This window comes from Acinonyx jubatus, chromosome A2 (genome assembly GCF_027475565.1).
Source record: "Acinonyx jubatus isolate Ajub_Pintada_27869175 chromosome A2, VMU_Ajub_asm_v1.0, whole genome shotgun sequence".
In the NCBI taxonomy this organism is placed as follows: Eukaryota; Metazoa; Chordata; class Mammalia; order Carnivora; family Felidae; genus Acinonyx; species Acinonyx jubatus.
Window position 1 is genome coordinate 80814283 of NC_069383.1, and position 17107 is coordinate 80831389.

At 35.0% G+C, this 17107-nt stretch overlaps 1 protein-coding gene across 6 annotated transcripts in view; it reads left to right on the forward strand.

Annotated features, from left to right (window-relative positions):
- Positions 1-17107, forward strand: part of PCLO (piccolo presynaptic cytomatrix protein) — a 419937-nt gene that overhangs the window by 355575 nt on the left and 47255 nt on the right. For all 6 annotated transcript variants that reach the window (XM_053218536.1, XM_027071762.2, XM_027071767.2 and 3 more), the window contains one exon: positions 12666-12807. In XM_053218536.1, the coding sequence (XP_053074511.1) occupies positions 12666-12807 (142 nt within the window). The remainder of the gene's footprint in view (positions 1-12665; positions 12808-17107) is intronic.

Sequence of the window (17107 nt, forward strand, 5' to 3'; positions counted from 1 at the left end):
CCTTGCTACGAGGCCTCAACCTTTGCTTTTTTAATACTTTGTCTCCTTTGAAATCAAACTCTTCTTTCAATAAAACAATTGTCATTTACATATATGTTATTTATTGTTCCACTTCTTACAAACGATTAGAGTTTGCTAGAAATGATGGCAGAGTACAATTTAGACTTACTGTACCTACATGACCCTCTTTTCTGAAGGCCAAGAGTGAAGCTGCCACAAACAAGGAAATAAAACCCTGTCATGCATAAGCCCAGTGTGGCAGTAAGCAGAGTCTGTAAGGCTCTGTGTACATCTGTAATCGTTTCTATCAAGGGTGACAAAATTGTCCCTAAAGAGCCATTCAAATATATGTGTGTGTATATATATATATACACACACACACACACACACACACACACACACACACACACATATATATATATATATATATATATATATATATATATATATTGTGAGCCTCTCAGCAGATTTTTGCTTGGAGTAGCATAAAATATGGGTCAAGAAAGAATTATGGAGTGAGCCAGAGAGAACTTTCTCCCTCCGGGGTTTAGGTGCACGCTGGGAAACCTGAAGAGAAAGATTAGACAGATTGCGCCAGATAATCCTGATGCCTAAACAACTCTTTTGTGTTTAGAAATCCCTGCAAATGTTTTTTTTTTTCCAAGCCAGTTGGTTTGGCTGAACTCAAGCTGTGCCATTTCAGAAGGTGGGAGCAACCAAAGAGCAGAGTTTTAGAAAACAGTTTTCTCTAAACCATGCTCAAACTAAAACAAATGGAAGCATTCCTTAAACCTTAAACATGAACTTAGTTGACCCCAAATATATCACATTTTAAGTGCATTTTGAAATTTCTGAGCTATTTTTGCATGCTACTAAGATTTTAGGTGAGTTGTAACTTTAGAACCAGTACTACAGGCTGAGGAGAAATGTCCCTCCACCCCGGGCAATGAGTTAAGGGCCACTGGAATGGGTTGGAGAGGTTAGGGGAGCAGATGAACCATGGAGTAAATTGTGCAAGGGAATTAAGATTAAGCATTCGTAAGTGTGGCTGAGTTCTAGGAGAATAGCCTGAAACCTACTTCCACAGACCTCACTGCTGGAAACTCCGCTTTCAGTCAGGCTCACTTTCAGCAGCTGTCAAAGAAGAGTTTCATATCTGCACGTTGCCGTGGTGAACTCTTTCTAAGCCATCACTCTGTGGGAGGTGCTCTCTTGGGCAAGTGGCAGGGGGTGGCTGGGCTGGGAAGCTGGGTGGGCACTGGGAGTAGAAGGGATTGTTGGTTACAGAAGGTGGTAGCTAATCAGTGTCCCATTCTCTTCTGACTGGAGGTTGATGGTTCCTTTTGGTCAGAAAGAATTTAGCATTCTCTGTTTCTGGGAAGGACAGGGTCCAAAAGGAAGTCAAGGAGAAATCAGAAGAGAAATCAAAGTGAGTTCATTGGGAAGTGAAGTCTTCATTCACGTATGTAAGAGGTTAATAAAAACAGATTTGCATTCCTCATTTCAATGTGTTCATGTAAAAAAGCTGAAATACAACTTTGGGTAGTTTACAATGGAAACAAAATTGAAACTGTAATGATGTGAACACAGCAAACATCCACCAAAATCTGAGGGGATCAAATTGTATAATTTCAGCTTTCAAAGTTCTGTGCTTATTTCTCTGGGGGTGAGGGTTTTCCTTGTTGTCTGTAAAGATCAAAATGCTCTTCTAAAGTTTTATTTTATTTAAGAGATGCCAGATTTTCATAAAATGATTGATGATGCATTTTCAACTCTTTCAGTAGTTATTTGACATTTATTGCCAGAAATCTCTCTGCTATACATGCAAAGTCGCAGAGTAAATGTATAGCCCTGACCATGAGACACGGTCTCTTGGTTATGGATATTTATTCACAAAGATGAATCCGCTGATCTACCATCACTGGGCACTTTTGTTCTTTTCCAGTAATTGCTATGGGTCTGCACTGAGCCAACCACATGTCTGGTTCACACTGGGGATTTATATGTCCATTTCATCTGCCATGAATTCCAAGACCAAATGGCCCATCTAGGTATCAAACTTAATTTCAGTACTGCTGCACCTTAGTCAAATGATATAGCTCTGGGCCTATATAATTGGATGTGACTAATAATACATGATCTAATTGTAACATGCCACAGTCCCTTAAATGCTACTTATGACACATCTTTAACAAAGTTAAACTTAATTTTTTAAATGCAAACTACTTAGGCTTGAAGAAATTATTTTCAAAGAGATAATTTATCAAATTACCACCAGGGAGCAGGACCCTGAGGAAATGAGACAGGCAAGTAAATGCTGATGGAGGAAAGAAATGAGAAGCATGAAGCATGAGAAGGCTGATGGGGACACAGTGCGGGACCTTGGACAGAGGGTACAATATGAGCATGGGGCTGGGGGTGTTATCACCTGGGTAGGAGGGATCATGGAACCACGGGAAATGCCACCTAAGGAGAGGCAGAGGAATGCCAAAGCACCATATGGCTACGTGACAGTCTTGCCTAAATCCAGATACCTATCCATGAATTACTTGGTTTTTTCCACTTTTCATCTGCATGTATTACATTATCTAAAACCATGATCTTTCACCCATTCTCCATTGTGCAAGATAATTGGGAAGTGGGGGGTGGAATTAGTGAATGGGATAGGATGAAAGGAATGTGTACTGAGCCAGACTCTGGAAATACCCTCTTCTCTTTTTATTTCATTGCTGTGTTGAATATGTAAATATACAATTAATCCTTGAGGAGCCAAAAGAAATACTTACTGATTTTAAATGAAAACATACTGTATCAGAAATGCAGAATTTTGATTGGGGTGTTGAGTCGTTTAGATGTGTGAATAGGATTAATGTAGATAACCATAGCTTTATACCTCGGTGTATTTTAAGATACTGAAAGGCAAAGATTTCTGTAAAGATACTGAAGGATAAAAATTAATTAAATTAGTAACTTGAACAGTATCTCATCAAAATATTGATATTACAAATCAAACAAAAACATAAATGTTTAAGAAGGAAATACTTAGTAAAATCAGGAGCACGGGACCCTTTTTAAAAAAACATAAGAAAAACATAGAGTTATAATTTCTGCCATATTTATTCTTTTTTTTTTAATGTTTATTTCAGAGAGAGAGAGAAGACAGGGTAGGGGCCAATAGAGAGGGGAACAGATCCAAAGCCAGCTCTGTGCTGACAGCAGAGAGCCTGATGCTGGCTTGAGCTCGCAAATCATGAGATTATGACCTGAGCCAAAGTCGGATGCTGAACCGACTGAGCCCCTCTGCTATATTTATTCTTGAAAGAGCACAGGAACAAAATCCACTTTTCCTCATGAATGTATTTCAAACTCAAAACCACATTATTTGAAGTTCTATAGGTCACATAATTTTATCCAACTCTATATAAAATGAATTTGGAATCTATACAAAGAGGTATAAAAAGTGGGTAAATTATATATATATATATATATATATATATATATATATATATATATATTTGAAACTTTTTTCTCTATGTATCTATTACATACTTTTAGTTTGTTGTAGAGCATTCTCACTACTGAGGACATTTCATAAAGTAAATAGCTATTGAATCATTCTTTTGGCTTCATCCAACTATCGACGTACCAGAAAATTAAAGACTTCATGTAGAGAAAACGTTTTTTGGAAGAATGTGCATAATTTTATGCCTGCAAAATATCATTATTTATTGTAGGGTTCTGCATACCATAAAGGTTTCTTTTTAGGCAAAAATGTAACAGACAAGCATCATTTTTTGATAGCTATAGTTTTTAATTCATTCTACTCTGTACAGTTGTGAAGTTTTGGATTGAACAAGTTCCAAAGCTAGAGAGGATAAAAAGAATAAATCTTCTTAGGAAAGGCTCACTCTCCTAAAGGCTTGGTATTTTTCAGTAGAAGCATAAAATAAAAAATGAAAGTTACCGTAGAATAATTGCCATGTGCATCGTGGTTTAAGATGACTGTCAAAAATAGCTGGTGCTAATTGGGTTCTTCTCATTTTCATGGTTTGTACTTCATGTTTCTTATGGCAGATCTAGACCAATGATTTTGCCATGTGTGTCCTAGGGGCACTTTCAGGGGGTTACAAGGTCAAATACAAGAATATTAAATGTTATTTGTCTTTTTCCCTCTCATTCTTTCTCATGTAACTGTGGGGTTTTCCTGCATTTACATGAGGTATGACAACATCATGGTTTTGAAGGCTAATAGAATATGTGCCTGTCTACTGTTTCTTTTAAAGTTTTCTTTATTTTGAATATGATAAATAGTGATAGATATAATTCACATAAAATGAAGTTCTTTGAGAACTTAAATATTTTTTAAGAATGTAAAAGCACTCTTGGGATCAAAACGTTTAAGAGCCACTGATCTATCCCTATGCAGAATCATCATTTTTCCAGGAGCCAAAGATAGTGGGTGACTGGAGTTTTCTTCTAAAAGAGAATTATCATATTTGTCTCTGAATTTTCTATGCTTCATATCTCTTATACTTCAGAACCCCTTCTTTCCTTTGTCACTTATGTTAATTTATAATTAAGATTGACATATGACAATTTTTCATTTTATATTTACACTATTTTATTGAGCTTGATTTCGGTTAAATTATGAATGTATATCCATATTTGTTACTTCCGACTTTCAAAATTTGATGGTAAGTTGCCTTTAATCAAGCTGTTGCTAACCTAAGGTAGAGTCGGAGGGAATATTACACAGGTAGATTAAATTTCATTCGCATCCTTATCTCAAACAAAAAGTTTATTGGAACAATTGTTTATAAATTGTTTCCTTTTATCTTCTTTTGTATCATCTATATTACTGGTCTTAGATAGTTCAAATTAATTTTGTTGGTGTCAGAAAAACTGAAGATGATCAATTTTGATTCAAATTTGACACAAATTTGAGAAAAAAATTAAGTTCTTTATCTCTTAACCTATTTCTTGATTCTTAATTTTCAAGGATTTAATGTGTTTTTAAATAATTAAAGTTAAAAAAGAATTCTGAAAATATTTATCATTTGTAGAAAATATTAATTGAATTATATATATATATATATTAACATCATTTATGCACACTCATATATACTTTTTTAAATGGATGTTATGTTCCAGAACCTCTCCAAAGTGTTAGTGATACTACAGTGAACAAAACAGATGAAAATAACTATCCCAGGAAATCCCCCATTCCTAGTAATATTTATTGAATAACCAATTAGATATCTGGGAAGAATTATGAAGAATGAAAAAAGCATAAGTTTGGCTCAAATGAGATTGAAAAAGAAAAAATTGCATAGTCATTGACTTAAGTTTATATTCAACCAAACATCCTTGAGTTTAGAAACATCTGGAACTATAATTAATTACATTTTTATTTGTCCTGGCTCTCATTCTCACTAATAATCTTTACAGTCTGCTGGGATATAGCTAACTGTAGGGAGGAAAGAAAGTATTTGAAAATGATCTATTTGGAGAAGGTAGAGAGAAGGTAATGAAATTAACTAGAGAGGTTAGTTCCCATAGGACTAGATATGCATTGATCAAATAATTCTCCAAACTCCTCTTTATTCTATGGCTTATTGACTACATTTGAATGATATACAAAACAATAGTGTTTGTTGTAACGTTAGTCATATAAATCAGACTGCTTTAGGCAAAAGTTTTATATAAATCAAACTATTTGGATTCCATATAAAGATGATATTCTTGTTATCTAAGTATTCATGATCTAAGTTATCAATTTGAGGATTATATAAGAACATTTTCAAAACTAATTATTTTTCAATTACTTTCCACTCAAACAATCCTGCATGTTTTGCAAGCCAACTGTGAGAGAGAGAATATTGGCGTTTCAAAGCAGAATTAAATGGATATTGAAAAATTAAGAGTTGCTCTTAAGAACTTAATTCAGATCTTGAATCTTTCCCAAATACAATTCTCCTTTCCAAATATGATTTTTTAAAGATAAAAAACATAACAATTATGTTAGCATATTTTAGCACAAAACCAAAACTTGGTACTTAATAATTTCTTTGTCGATTCCATCTCTACGGACACAGCTAGAATTATAGCCTAAATTTATTACAGGTCAAGTAATTTTTAAAATTTTCATTTATGATATCTTGATTGAACATTTTTCCATTATTTACTAGGATATTTTGGTCCTCACTTGAATTGTACTTATTTTAAATATTAAAAAGTTGATGTGAATTTAATGTATTTAATTTAAATATTAAACAGTTAAATATTTTATTTCTTCTAAAACTAGTTCTGAGCCAAAAACCTTATAAAAGGAAGACGCACTCAAAAGGCAACATTCTAGCAAAAATACAAAAGCTATAGCATACTAAGCCATCACATATATTTATGTAAGAAAAAAATCCTATGATGTTATTAGCTGAGCTTTACTCTCATTTCCAAACACCTGTTATATTGAAGTTACATACTATACTTCTGTTTCCAGAAGTAATCATTAATCCTATTAATGCTAGAGAATGAATGATTAGTAAGTATGGAAAACACCTGCAAATTACTGATAGCATTAGCTAAAAACAGACTGAATTGATTATATTGAAATGTCTTGGAAATCCAGTCATAAGGCCAATATGGGTGGAGAAGGAAGAGGGCAAACATGACTAAGCTTTACTATCTTTCCTGGGACTTAATAGATAAGAGGCATCGCATCTCCTTCCTCTCTGAAAGAAGATACTAAGTGAATATGGACTATCTTAAGGGACAGACTGTGATTTTTTTTAAGGAAAACATTCCATTTTTCATGGTTTGTTATATATCAGTAATCTGTCATTTTAAAGAAATGACCCATAGAAGTCTGAGTTATCCATTTTCAGCACTTTCGTTTGTAAGAACTTGTAACTTGGAAATATGTGGAAGCTCCTACAAATAGCTGCATTGAAACTACCTATCCCATTTGGGGTGGAGGCTGGGTTCTTTAGAATTTTTCCAAATCAGATAATGAATATACTGAGGTAACATTAAAAATATTAAATTTCTAAACTCCTTGTACAATGCCACGTGTCATCTTAATACTCCTAATCTGTCATAGGGAACATAAAAAATGTGACTGGACCTAATTCAAGGGAAAACCTAACAAATAATGCTGGTAACAATGGAACTTAAAACCTGACCTTTTTAGGTTCACATGCAAAGCAAAGCAACGAATGAGATAAAACTGCAAAATCTCATTAGTAAAAATAATCAGAAAAACAACAGCAATAATAATAGATAGAGAAATAGAGCAAAAGATAGGCAGTGGGGAGAAAGTAGAAAAGGTCACCAAAGTAATGTCCCGCCAAGGTAAAGCTAGCAAAAGTGCACTATATGCACTCTAAATACGTCAGTTCCGTCATTAAACTGCTGGAAAAAACAAAATAACTATTGACTGTGTTCTCTTAACTCCACACATCCTATAGACTATATCTATGAAGATAATATTAATACTGTGTCAACCAAGTAATTTGGGAAATTCTAGACTACCATTAGAAATAATTCCTAAAATATTTGGATATAACTGTGAGTTGGACCAAGGACATAAAACCAGTGACAGAACATCACAGGCAGCAAGGCCATCTACTGCATCCCAAGCACTGACCCTGAGGTAGGCAGGGAGCTCACAACCTCAGCCTGAGACAATTGAATATGATAGAAAAGTGGATTAGCCCTTTTTAGTTGTTATTCTTTTTCTCTCATTAATTAGTGTGTGACATGGAACAAATCAATCTTTTCAGGGCTTAGGTTTTCTAAAGGCGCAATGATGGTTCTGGAGGGGGCTATCTCTAGAGTCCTTACCAGCTTTTTAATTTCCTTGGGTCCATAATTATATAAAGTCAAGGCTACAATTCTGATCCACGGACTGTGAGCACAGTGCTGCCATCGTGTGGTAGGTACAGTGATAGTTCTGCATTTTTAGGTATAGTTGAAGTGGGGGGGGGGGTCCAACAGAGCAAACTAATTGAAGACAGATGTGCAGTCAAAAAAACACTACCAGGTTTAATTAAGGTTAGCCACGGTGGAGTAATAAAACAAAATGATGTCTAACCATCTAGCATCTGAAGAAAATGAAGAGGTCAAAAAATAATTTAAAACAGATTGAACTGCCTCACAGAAGATAAAATATGTTTAGTTGAAATGCCCCTTCAATAACTGAATAGCAGAAATGATTTAAAACTCTAGGATTTATTCCTCTAGGGTACAGGAACCTTCTCACAGGAGTGGGCTTATTCCATCATCTGTTTATGTGGTACTTTCTTTCTCCTTGTTGGTACTTGACAGTGAAATTTGGAGTTTAAAAAGACAGTAGGCACAAAAATTTAGGCTCCAGATATCCATTTTATTATTAAATAAATCTCAGTTCCTCTGTAAAATAAACATCTCTCATGTGTAAGACACAGGCACATAATATAGTCAAGCATAATAGGTCCATGCTCTCTGACACGCTGATTAAAAGAGAAGAAGAAAGCAAAGGTAGAATGTTTTCAAATTGTTCATTTTGAAATCATAAAACTATGGAAAGTCATATTTGTTTTCATATTCTAAAATATTATTTAAACATGGCATTGGTTTAAAATATATTTATATTTAAACAGAAACCAGAATTCTCCAGCTGTCTATACATCGAGATTTAGTAGAACCAGCACAAGTACTAATGTCTGTGATAACACCCTCTGGTGGTTCCCAATCTAAATACATTGATAAAATAGCCGTGTTCTGTTATGAACTCTTTCTTTGAAATTCACCAAACTTCGTGCTCCCGTGTTTAGAATCTTATCATTAAATATTTCTTTCAATGAAGCCACTTTTGGAAGGATTGGAAAAACAAACATCTAGTTGAGTGATTGTGTTTTTCTATATACAGCACGATGGATTAATTTGCATCTCTGTTTCTAAAGCTACAAAAAAAATTGCATCGCCCAAAGTTTCCTTGACAAAACATGAAGGAAAAAATCCTCCCACATTAAGCGGTGCAGTTCGTAAGAGATTTATGATTTGCATAGAGCACACAGCTGGATAAAAAGTAAAATATCTACTAAATCATTCAGATGGTTGTTATGTAGTTAAGGGAAAGAATTATTAATTTTTTCATTATTATTTCATTAAATGTTGCCTCAGCATAGTTCCAGCATAAGCTTTTAAGAAGGCTACCATGGAGAAAACACAGGCTCGGCCTCCAACATCCTGAAAGTAACAAATACAGCCAAAGATAGAAAGTGGTAATTGCCAATAACAGACCTGTGATCTTGTGCTTTGTGAGTATGGATATAGAAGAGTTCGCTTCTGGTTGGGAAGATGAGGAAAATACATGGAGCAGGTGCAATCTGAGCTGGGCCTTTACTGACAAGTATAATTTAAGTATGAGAAAGTGACGGGCAGAGAAAAGCATAACAAACAAAGAGAAAGGGCCCAGCAACTGCTCAGGAGGAAAAAAAAAAAGCCAAACCAAAGGGAGCCAGAGTGTGTGGTCTAAGTGGGCTTCCAGGAAAAGCATACAAAGGAGAACGATGGGAGATACATTTGGAAAGAAGCAGATGATAAAGGACTTTGAGAGGCCAACTAAAGAATGCGACTAAAATCATGAGATTTCTTGAAATCACAGAAGCTCTAGCCTCTGATATTAAATCGTAAAAGCACTTTATTCATCAAAATGTTTCAGGTAATGCAGGTTTAGCTCAGTGTAACAGAATTGATATATTTTTATTTGGAGACTGTTTTGAGAGAAAGAAATTAGTAAATATACTCACTGTTTTCAAGCATCTGATAAGGAACTAATAAAATACTTGGATTCTTAGTACCCGTTGATCAAAACGTCTGCATTTCTGTATGGTTGACTGCATTTTATGCTCTGTAGATAGAGCCCAGTATAAAGCAGAGATCTCTTCTACATTTTTCATTGAGTTCATTTTTAGAAACTACCAAATGTCAGACTCTCTGTACCCTACACTTACCTACCAGGTTAAGAATAAAAGCACCAGGTGTGTTGTTAAGGTAATGCCAAACATCTCGATTTCATTAAATTATTCACCTAATGTCTAACTGCCCGAAATGTTTTTAGACTCAAACTTACGCATAATTGTGTTTTGCAAATATGTTCGGTAGACTTAGACTTATTCCAATATATGTATATGTTCTCTACATTTGGTTTTCTTTCTTTTTATATTTCTTATAAAATATTATTTGTTTGCATGTAAATCTACAGCACTTGCACAGCTTTCCAAATGAGATTTCTATTCACCTAGACAAGATGAAAAACTCTTTCCTTAAATTTATTTCTAGCCTTGTTCCTTTCTTATTTTGTTGTTTCACATTCTGTACACATCTCAAATTTCCCAGAAGAGGAATAGAACTAGAAATTGCATCAGGTAAAATCAAAGCTCACAAAGAAAAGATGGAATATTTTGAAATGTAAATAAGACAGTCTTGCTATAATAGCTATTTTGGTACATTGTGAGATTGCTCTTGGTTGAAAATTGTTTTAATCTAGTAAAAATAAATGGATTTAAAAATTAGTGCATATTAATTAAGGTTTGTTTTGGAAATAGTATATAGAGATTTTCCAGTTGTTGAAATTAAAGTGTTCCATTCAATATCACACTAAAAAAAAAATATTAATAATAGCCTCGACTGGATTATATAATGCTAGTCAAAAAGTATGGCAGCTTTCCTTTGTTTACAACCAGTTGACTAATCTGACTCATCATGTGGTTGACTATACAGTTTAATTTACTTTACAAAAGTTCATAATTTTATATCATAGTCCTATATCCTTTATATTTTTTGTTACCCTTTTAAAAAGTTCTAACTTCACACTAAATACACCATCTGGGTTTCCTCTACATAAGTTGAAGAAAATATCAAGCATTATAACTATCATTCTGTTTCCTCAAATCTACTTCTATCGGGTACTATTAATTCATTGGTGACTGGCTATTTAACAATATTCAAGACTGTTTCTAAATAGCTATTCCCAATTTATAGATGCCTGATACATTATTGACAAGTATTTCTTCCTTATTTCCTTATTCTGAGAAAGTGCTATCACTGGAATATATATTATAACAACTTCTGATGGCTTTAGAGAATCTGTTGTCCCAAAATGCAAGAAGTGGTCGTGATTGGGGAGAACCTTTGTAAGATTTGTTCCTGGTTACCTTGATGGTGTATTTCCTGTCCTCAAGAGGTTTCCCTCACAATGTCTATATTTTTCACTTCATTTGGATATATTGGTTTGACTAAAATCCCACCAGATTGAGAGTCACTGTGTTTGTGTACATCTCTTTAATAAAAATCTAGGTATCTGAGAATCATTACATGAGTATCCACAATTCACCCAGTAGTGTGGATCTATCCAACTGCTTAAGAAACTCCTGATTGAATGGGGATGTATTTATGGAAGAAAGAGACTCTAAGTATTTTTCTACCTCAGAATGTGAATCAAGGCAAAGTCATTGTCAGGGACTAGGTATACTCGAAGACACTAGGGAGCAGCGATTGATAGGAAAACCCTGAGGAAGAGGTTGGGGTGTGGCAAATAAAATCACAAGATGAGGGAGAGAAAGTAACCGAAGTCCTGCTTCATTTCACTCCTCATGGTCACAATCTTATGAGTCGAGATATGCATTACTGACCCATTATTATCCAATGCACAAGCTGAGACCTTTTAAGTTTACTCCAGAATGAGCTAGGATTCCAAATCCTGTCTGTATGATCAAAGCTCATGCTCTTATATTCTGACCATGTGTCAGGAGACATAATAATTTTTAAAATTTGCCTAGAAAATCTTCTCTCCATAAAACAGGAACCACTTGCCTTCTCTTCTGTTTATTTATTTATTTTTTGCATCAAAATTTCCCCCCCAAATCTCCTCTAATCTAGAACTCCACTAACAGTCTTGGTACTAAGCTCCCACTGCATTATACAACACAAAATTAGAATGTTTCTGTGGGAATAAGGATTCCTGTATCCACAAGATCAAACGCAAGGAGTTTTTGAAACAAGTCCCAATCATAAATGAAGAAATGCCGAAGGGAAAACAAAGGTCTTCAAATCTACAACCCCGCTAGAGACAGTTGTGAGAGATACACAGAAACAAGCACAGAATTCTCCAACCTCTTCTTGAAATCATCTGTTTTACTCTGCATCTTTACTTCTCAGGAGAAAGACAGATTATTGGTTAATCTGGAAAATAAGCAATTTTCCCTTCCCCTGCTATTTCTATCAACCCAAGTCTTTCTAAACTCCTTTCTCCATGAAATAGTCAAAATTCTTATTTGTCATTATTGCAATACTGTACAAATAAGCCACAAGTAGAAACGATAATAACAGTCATGGTACAGTTACTATGTAACTCATTCAAAACATCTGATGGTTTAAGTCTAGACATCATTGAGGGGCTTTTTTTTTTCTTTATCTCCAATGAAAATATGCAAGTACTTAGTGTTACCACAGCACGTTATTGGTTAAGGGAAAGAAATTGAAAGGCAGGTGAAGAAGTGTGGAGTTCTTGCTAGAGCTGTGTCGTTATCCATGTCAATGAAGAAAACGTAGAGTTGTGCATTTGGAGATCGCGGGGAGTTTCATGGATTGACTGTGGTGTTGACTCTTCCCACACCATGCAGCAAAGCCTACCAATCACCGCCCCGCAGAAAGCTCCGTGTCTACCGGCTCCTCGGGCAGCAGCTTTGGCAGCGGGTACAGCGTGGACAGTGAAGGAAGCAGCGGCACTGCAGGGGAGACTAATCTATTTCCTATTCCAAGGATGTAAGTGGGTTTTATGCTTTCTTGCTTCTTTTTTTCCCCACTACAAAGTTAACAGCATCATGAGTAAGCTTTTCTTAACACTTAACGGGAAATAAGTAGATAATTATCCAGTTCTGAGTCACTGTCCCTGAAACACTTCAGCTGTGTGTGCCTACGTAGAAAAGAGACTGTTCAGGAAAGGTTGGATTCATTTAGTTAATTCCAAGGATGAATGCTGGTCACTTCTGGGACTGTTTAATAAGTACAATCTGTACTCAGTAAAAACAAAAACAAAAACAAAACAAAAAAAAACCTGCTAAAATAATAACTAAATTAAGTCCAGCCCTACTAGTGGCTTGAGGCTTTAATCACACAATGACCAAACACAAACGTTAGTGGTATTTGAGATAAACATAGATTAATTGACTTTGAACCAAAGCAGATTTAAACATATTTTAAAAGCTCATATATCATGTTTGAAATAGGTAAACTATTGGGTTCCTCATATAGACTTTTCAATGATAAATCTTACCACAGTTAAAATGGAAGATTTTGAAGCGTTTTCCTATTTTCTAGAACAAATATCGAACAATACATAGGTCCCCAGTAGGTAATCTTGGATTAAAGTTCATTTGTAACAGGTGAAGCCTCAAGAAGATGATACCATAAACCGAATGCAAAATGAAAACAGGTTGTGTTCAGAACGCGTTACCCTGGGTTTAGACATGGAGGTGGCAAAGATTAGCAGTATCTAAGACACATATGTAGGTTATATCTGTTTCAATATCAAAATCTCAACCTCAGCCCTTTCCTTCTCCTCCCCGACAACTAGTTTTCTGGGTTCTCAAGAACGTCTTTGGGTCACACATCTCCAGGATCTAGGTCCCGATGAATCTAGCCTGCCACTTAGTTTTGTAAGGCCTGTGAACTAAAACTTTGCATTTTTAAATGTTTAGAAAAAAGGAGAAGGAGAAGAAGAATAGCACTTTGTGACACATGACAATTATACGAATTGAACTTTCAGCGTCCACAAATAAAGTTTTATTGGAAGCCACACCCATTCGCTTACGTGTAGCCCGGTACTTCTTCTGCGCTGTAGAGGCCGACTTGAGTACAGTTGCAACAGAGACCATTCAAATCGTTTGCTCTCTGGTCCTTTACAGACTTTGCAGACCCCTGATCTGGACCCTGGTTAAAGGATCTCCTTCGTTTTCTCCATGTTGAGTGTGGCCATTTCTGGGAGCAGAAATTCGATTTCTCTTTGTTTTAATGTCAAGGTTTTCATAAATCTTTCCTTTTAGTCTCCAGAATAGTTCTAATATTTAGATAATGGCTCAACTTACAAAAGCAAAATAATGGGGACATGGGTTCGGACAGTAAGAGGTGGGTTTATTTTGTGATTTGCAAGTTATATTTTTCCAACTTCAATTTTTTTAATTTATTGGATCACTTGTCCATATCTTTTGCCTTTTTTTTATACTTAGGCTATGGACTCAATAGTTATTTATGTTTAATCAGTTCTTTTTTTATTGGAAATTATTTCTTTTTTTAACTTTTTTTAAACATTTATTCATTTTTGAGAGAGAGAGAGAGAGAGAGACAGAGCATGAGCGGGGGAGGGGCAGAGAGAGAGGGAGACACAGAATCAGAAGCAGGCTCCAGGCTCCAAGCTGTCAGCACAGGGCCTGACGCGGGGCTCGAACTCACAAACTGTGAGATCATGACCTGAGCTGAAGTTGGACGCTCAACCAACTGAGCCACCCAGGTGCCCCTGGAAATTATTTCTAAAAGGAGTCTGATCTCATTAGTTCTCTGCCTCTGATGATCCAGTTGGAAGAAAATGTCAGCAAATTCATTACATTTCTCTCTCTAGGCTATGAATGTCATATGAATTTGTAATTTTTTAACCACACATCACTTAATATACTTCCAATTTATCCTTACATTTCAAAATAATTTAACACTGCTGATGAAGTTATAACTTCCAGAGAAAAACCACGTTATTTCTTCAATATCTGAATATCTGAAGTAGAAATAGATTATGTGTTTTTACATATATGCCACATTCCAGTTTTGTTTTTCCCATTTTCCTGTTCTCTTATAAATCAAAGCCTTTAAAAACTGCCTAGGACACTATTGTTTTGCCATACGAGCACAAAGAAAAATTCTCTCTTCTAAAGCATTACAGGATATACGTAAGAAGCTGTATTTGGTATTTCTTTTATACACTCTTCTGTGTCTAACACAATTATTGCTTAGGCTAACATAAGAGTTTCGTAACTATTTGTGGGTGCCTGGGTGTTCAGTCAGTTAACCTTCTGACTCTTGGCTCAGGTTATGATCTCAGGGTTCATGAGTTCAAGCCTCGCATCAGGCTCCGTGCTGATGGTGTGGAGCCTGCTTAGGACTCTCTCTCTCCTCTCTATCTCTCTCTCTCTCTCTCTTCTCTCTCTCTCTCTCTATCTCAAAATAAATAAATAAACTTAAATAAAAATAAAATTTTAAAAAGAGTTTAATAACTATTTTGTGATTAAAAAATATAAATTATAAATTGTAGTCAGCATGTTCTGAGATGAAGATTATTTCCTGGGAATTCAAAAAAATTGCATCCTTGCATAACCCACAGTCATTACATTCATTATGTATGAATGTACAGGCATATGTTCATTACATTCGTTCAAATGTGACCCACAGTCACATTTCCTTCATATTTCAGTTAGCTTTGCAATGCCACACAAATTTCTGTATAATCTTAGAAATGCCTCTAATACTTAAGCCTATGGACCTAATGTTAAAATCAGTTTTCATTAGAAACAAAGACTGCAGTTGAATATCACCATTAAAATTCAAAAGCTAGTACTCGAGGTCAAATAAAAAATTACCAAAACTTTATTTTTATTACTGTTACTAAATACTTTCATTATTTTGTTAAACCTAGGCATATATAGGGCAGTAATTTCTTCAGTACTCTCATCTGTCAGATAAAACGGTTTTCCCTTTCATTTGAGCTTGACTCAGCAACAAATTTTTTTGGGTTCCCTCCGCTAGTCATAGTGACTGCTCACGGTAAGATTGCTACTGACTTATGAAGCTTTTCTCTCTGACTGGACTAGAGCAGAGTCAATTATTTTTTTTTCAGTTATTGTCTATTTTTATTGAGTCCCAATGAAGCAATTACACAAATTAAAGTTTTGTGCATTGCCTAATCAAAACTTTTTTGTATATATTCAGATGCAGACTATATCCTATCTATCTATCTATCTTTATACAGGTATATATATGATTTCTAACATTTTTGTGGGTATTTGGTCCTTCACACTTGATAAAAATTTGTGTTTAAACCTCTGACCTAGAATTGTCATAATGGAAGAATGTGATGGCTTTCAACATAAAATGATTTCTGATTTTATGTCTATTCCTCTTTCGTGATGGACAGAACCTTTTCTGTAAAATGGTTAGAGGATCTTTAGAGCAGCTTTCAAGTAAGATGTAATTGGATTCTTAAGAAATGAATACAATTACATTTTCAGCATGTTCAACAAACCAAATATTTTTTTGTGTGGAAGTAAGAAGTAGTTGTTACTAAATACTACTTTTAGAATTATTGCCTAGCAAGTATAGTATCAAGGCGTTCTTTTGTTCAAATACCCATTTTAACACTTAAGGGATTTTATTTCCTCTTTTTAGAACATATTACGTAAGTACATATAAAGACAATTCCAGAATCTTTTCTACGCCATGTAGCTTTTTCTATGACTGAAGGAATACAAAGTAGCCTATAGCGTTTTGGCTGTTACATTATCAATATTCTGAACACAGAGTGCTCAAAATATCATGAATTCTTCATTGATTTGGCCTTCCAGAAAGTTCGAAGCTGAAACTCCAAGAGTAGTAGACTCCGGCTGAATTCTAAAGCCGTTATGTGATGCTTATTAATATTTTCTATTTATTGAATGTTACGATGTTTCAGGCACTGTGTTAAGGACTTTATGTGCATTTCCCATGTGATTTTCTCATACCCAGGAGCGATCTAGTGTTACTATCTTTATATTCCAAAAGGAGAAATAGATTCACTAGATTAAGTAGATTCACCTTAGATGACACTAGCATGAAATAGTGAAGCCAGAAGCAGAGACCAGGAGGTCTGACTTCAAAAGCCCATATGCTACACACAGCTGAAAACATAGGCAGGATCTGAAAGTCACTAAGTGAAATAAAAATCCGTGTTATTACAATAGTATTTGTGCACGTTATTTAATTCAGAATTTCCCTCTTCGCCAAAGGGCCTGTATAGGTTATCATAACTAAGTGTAAAGATATG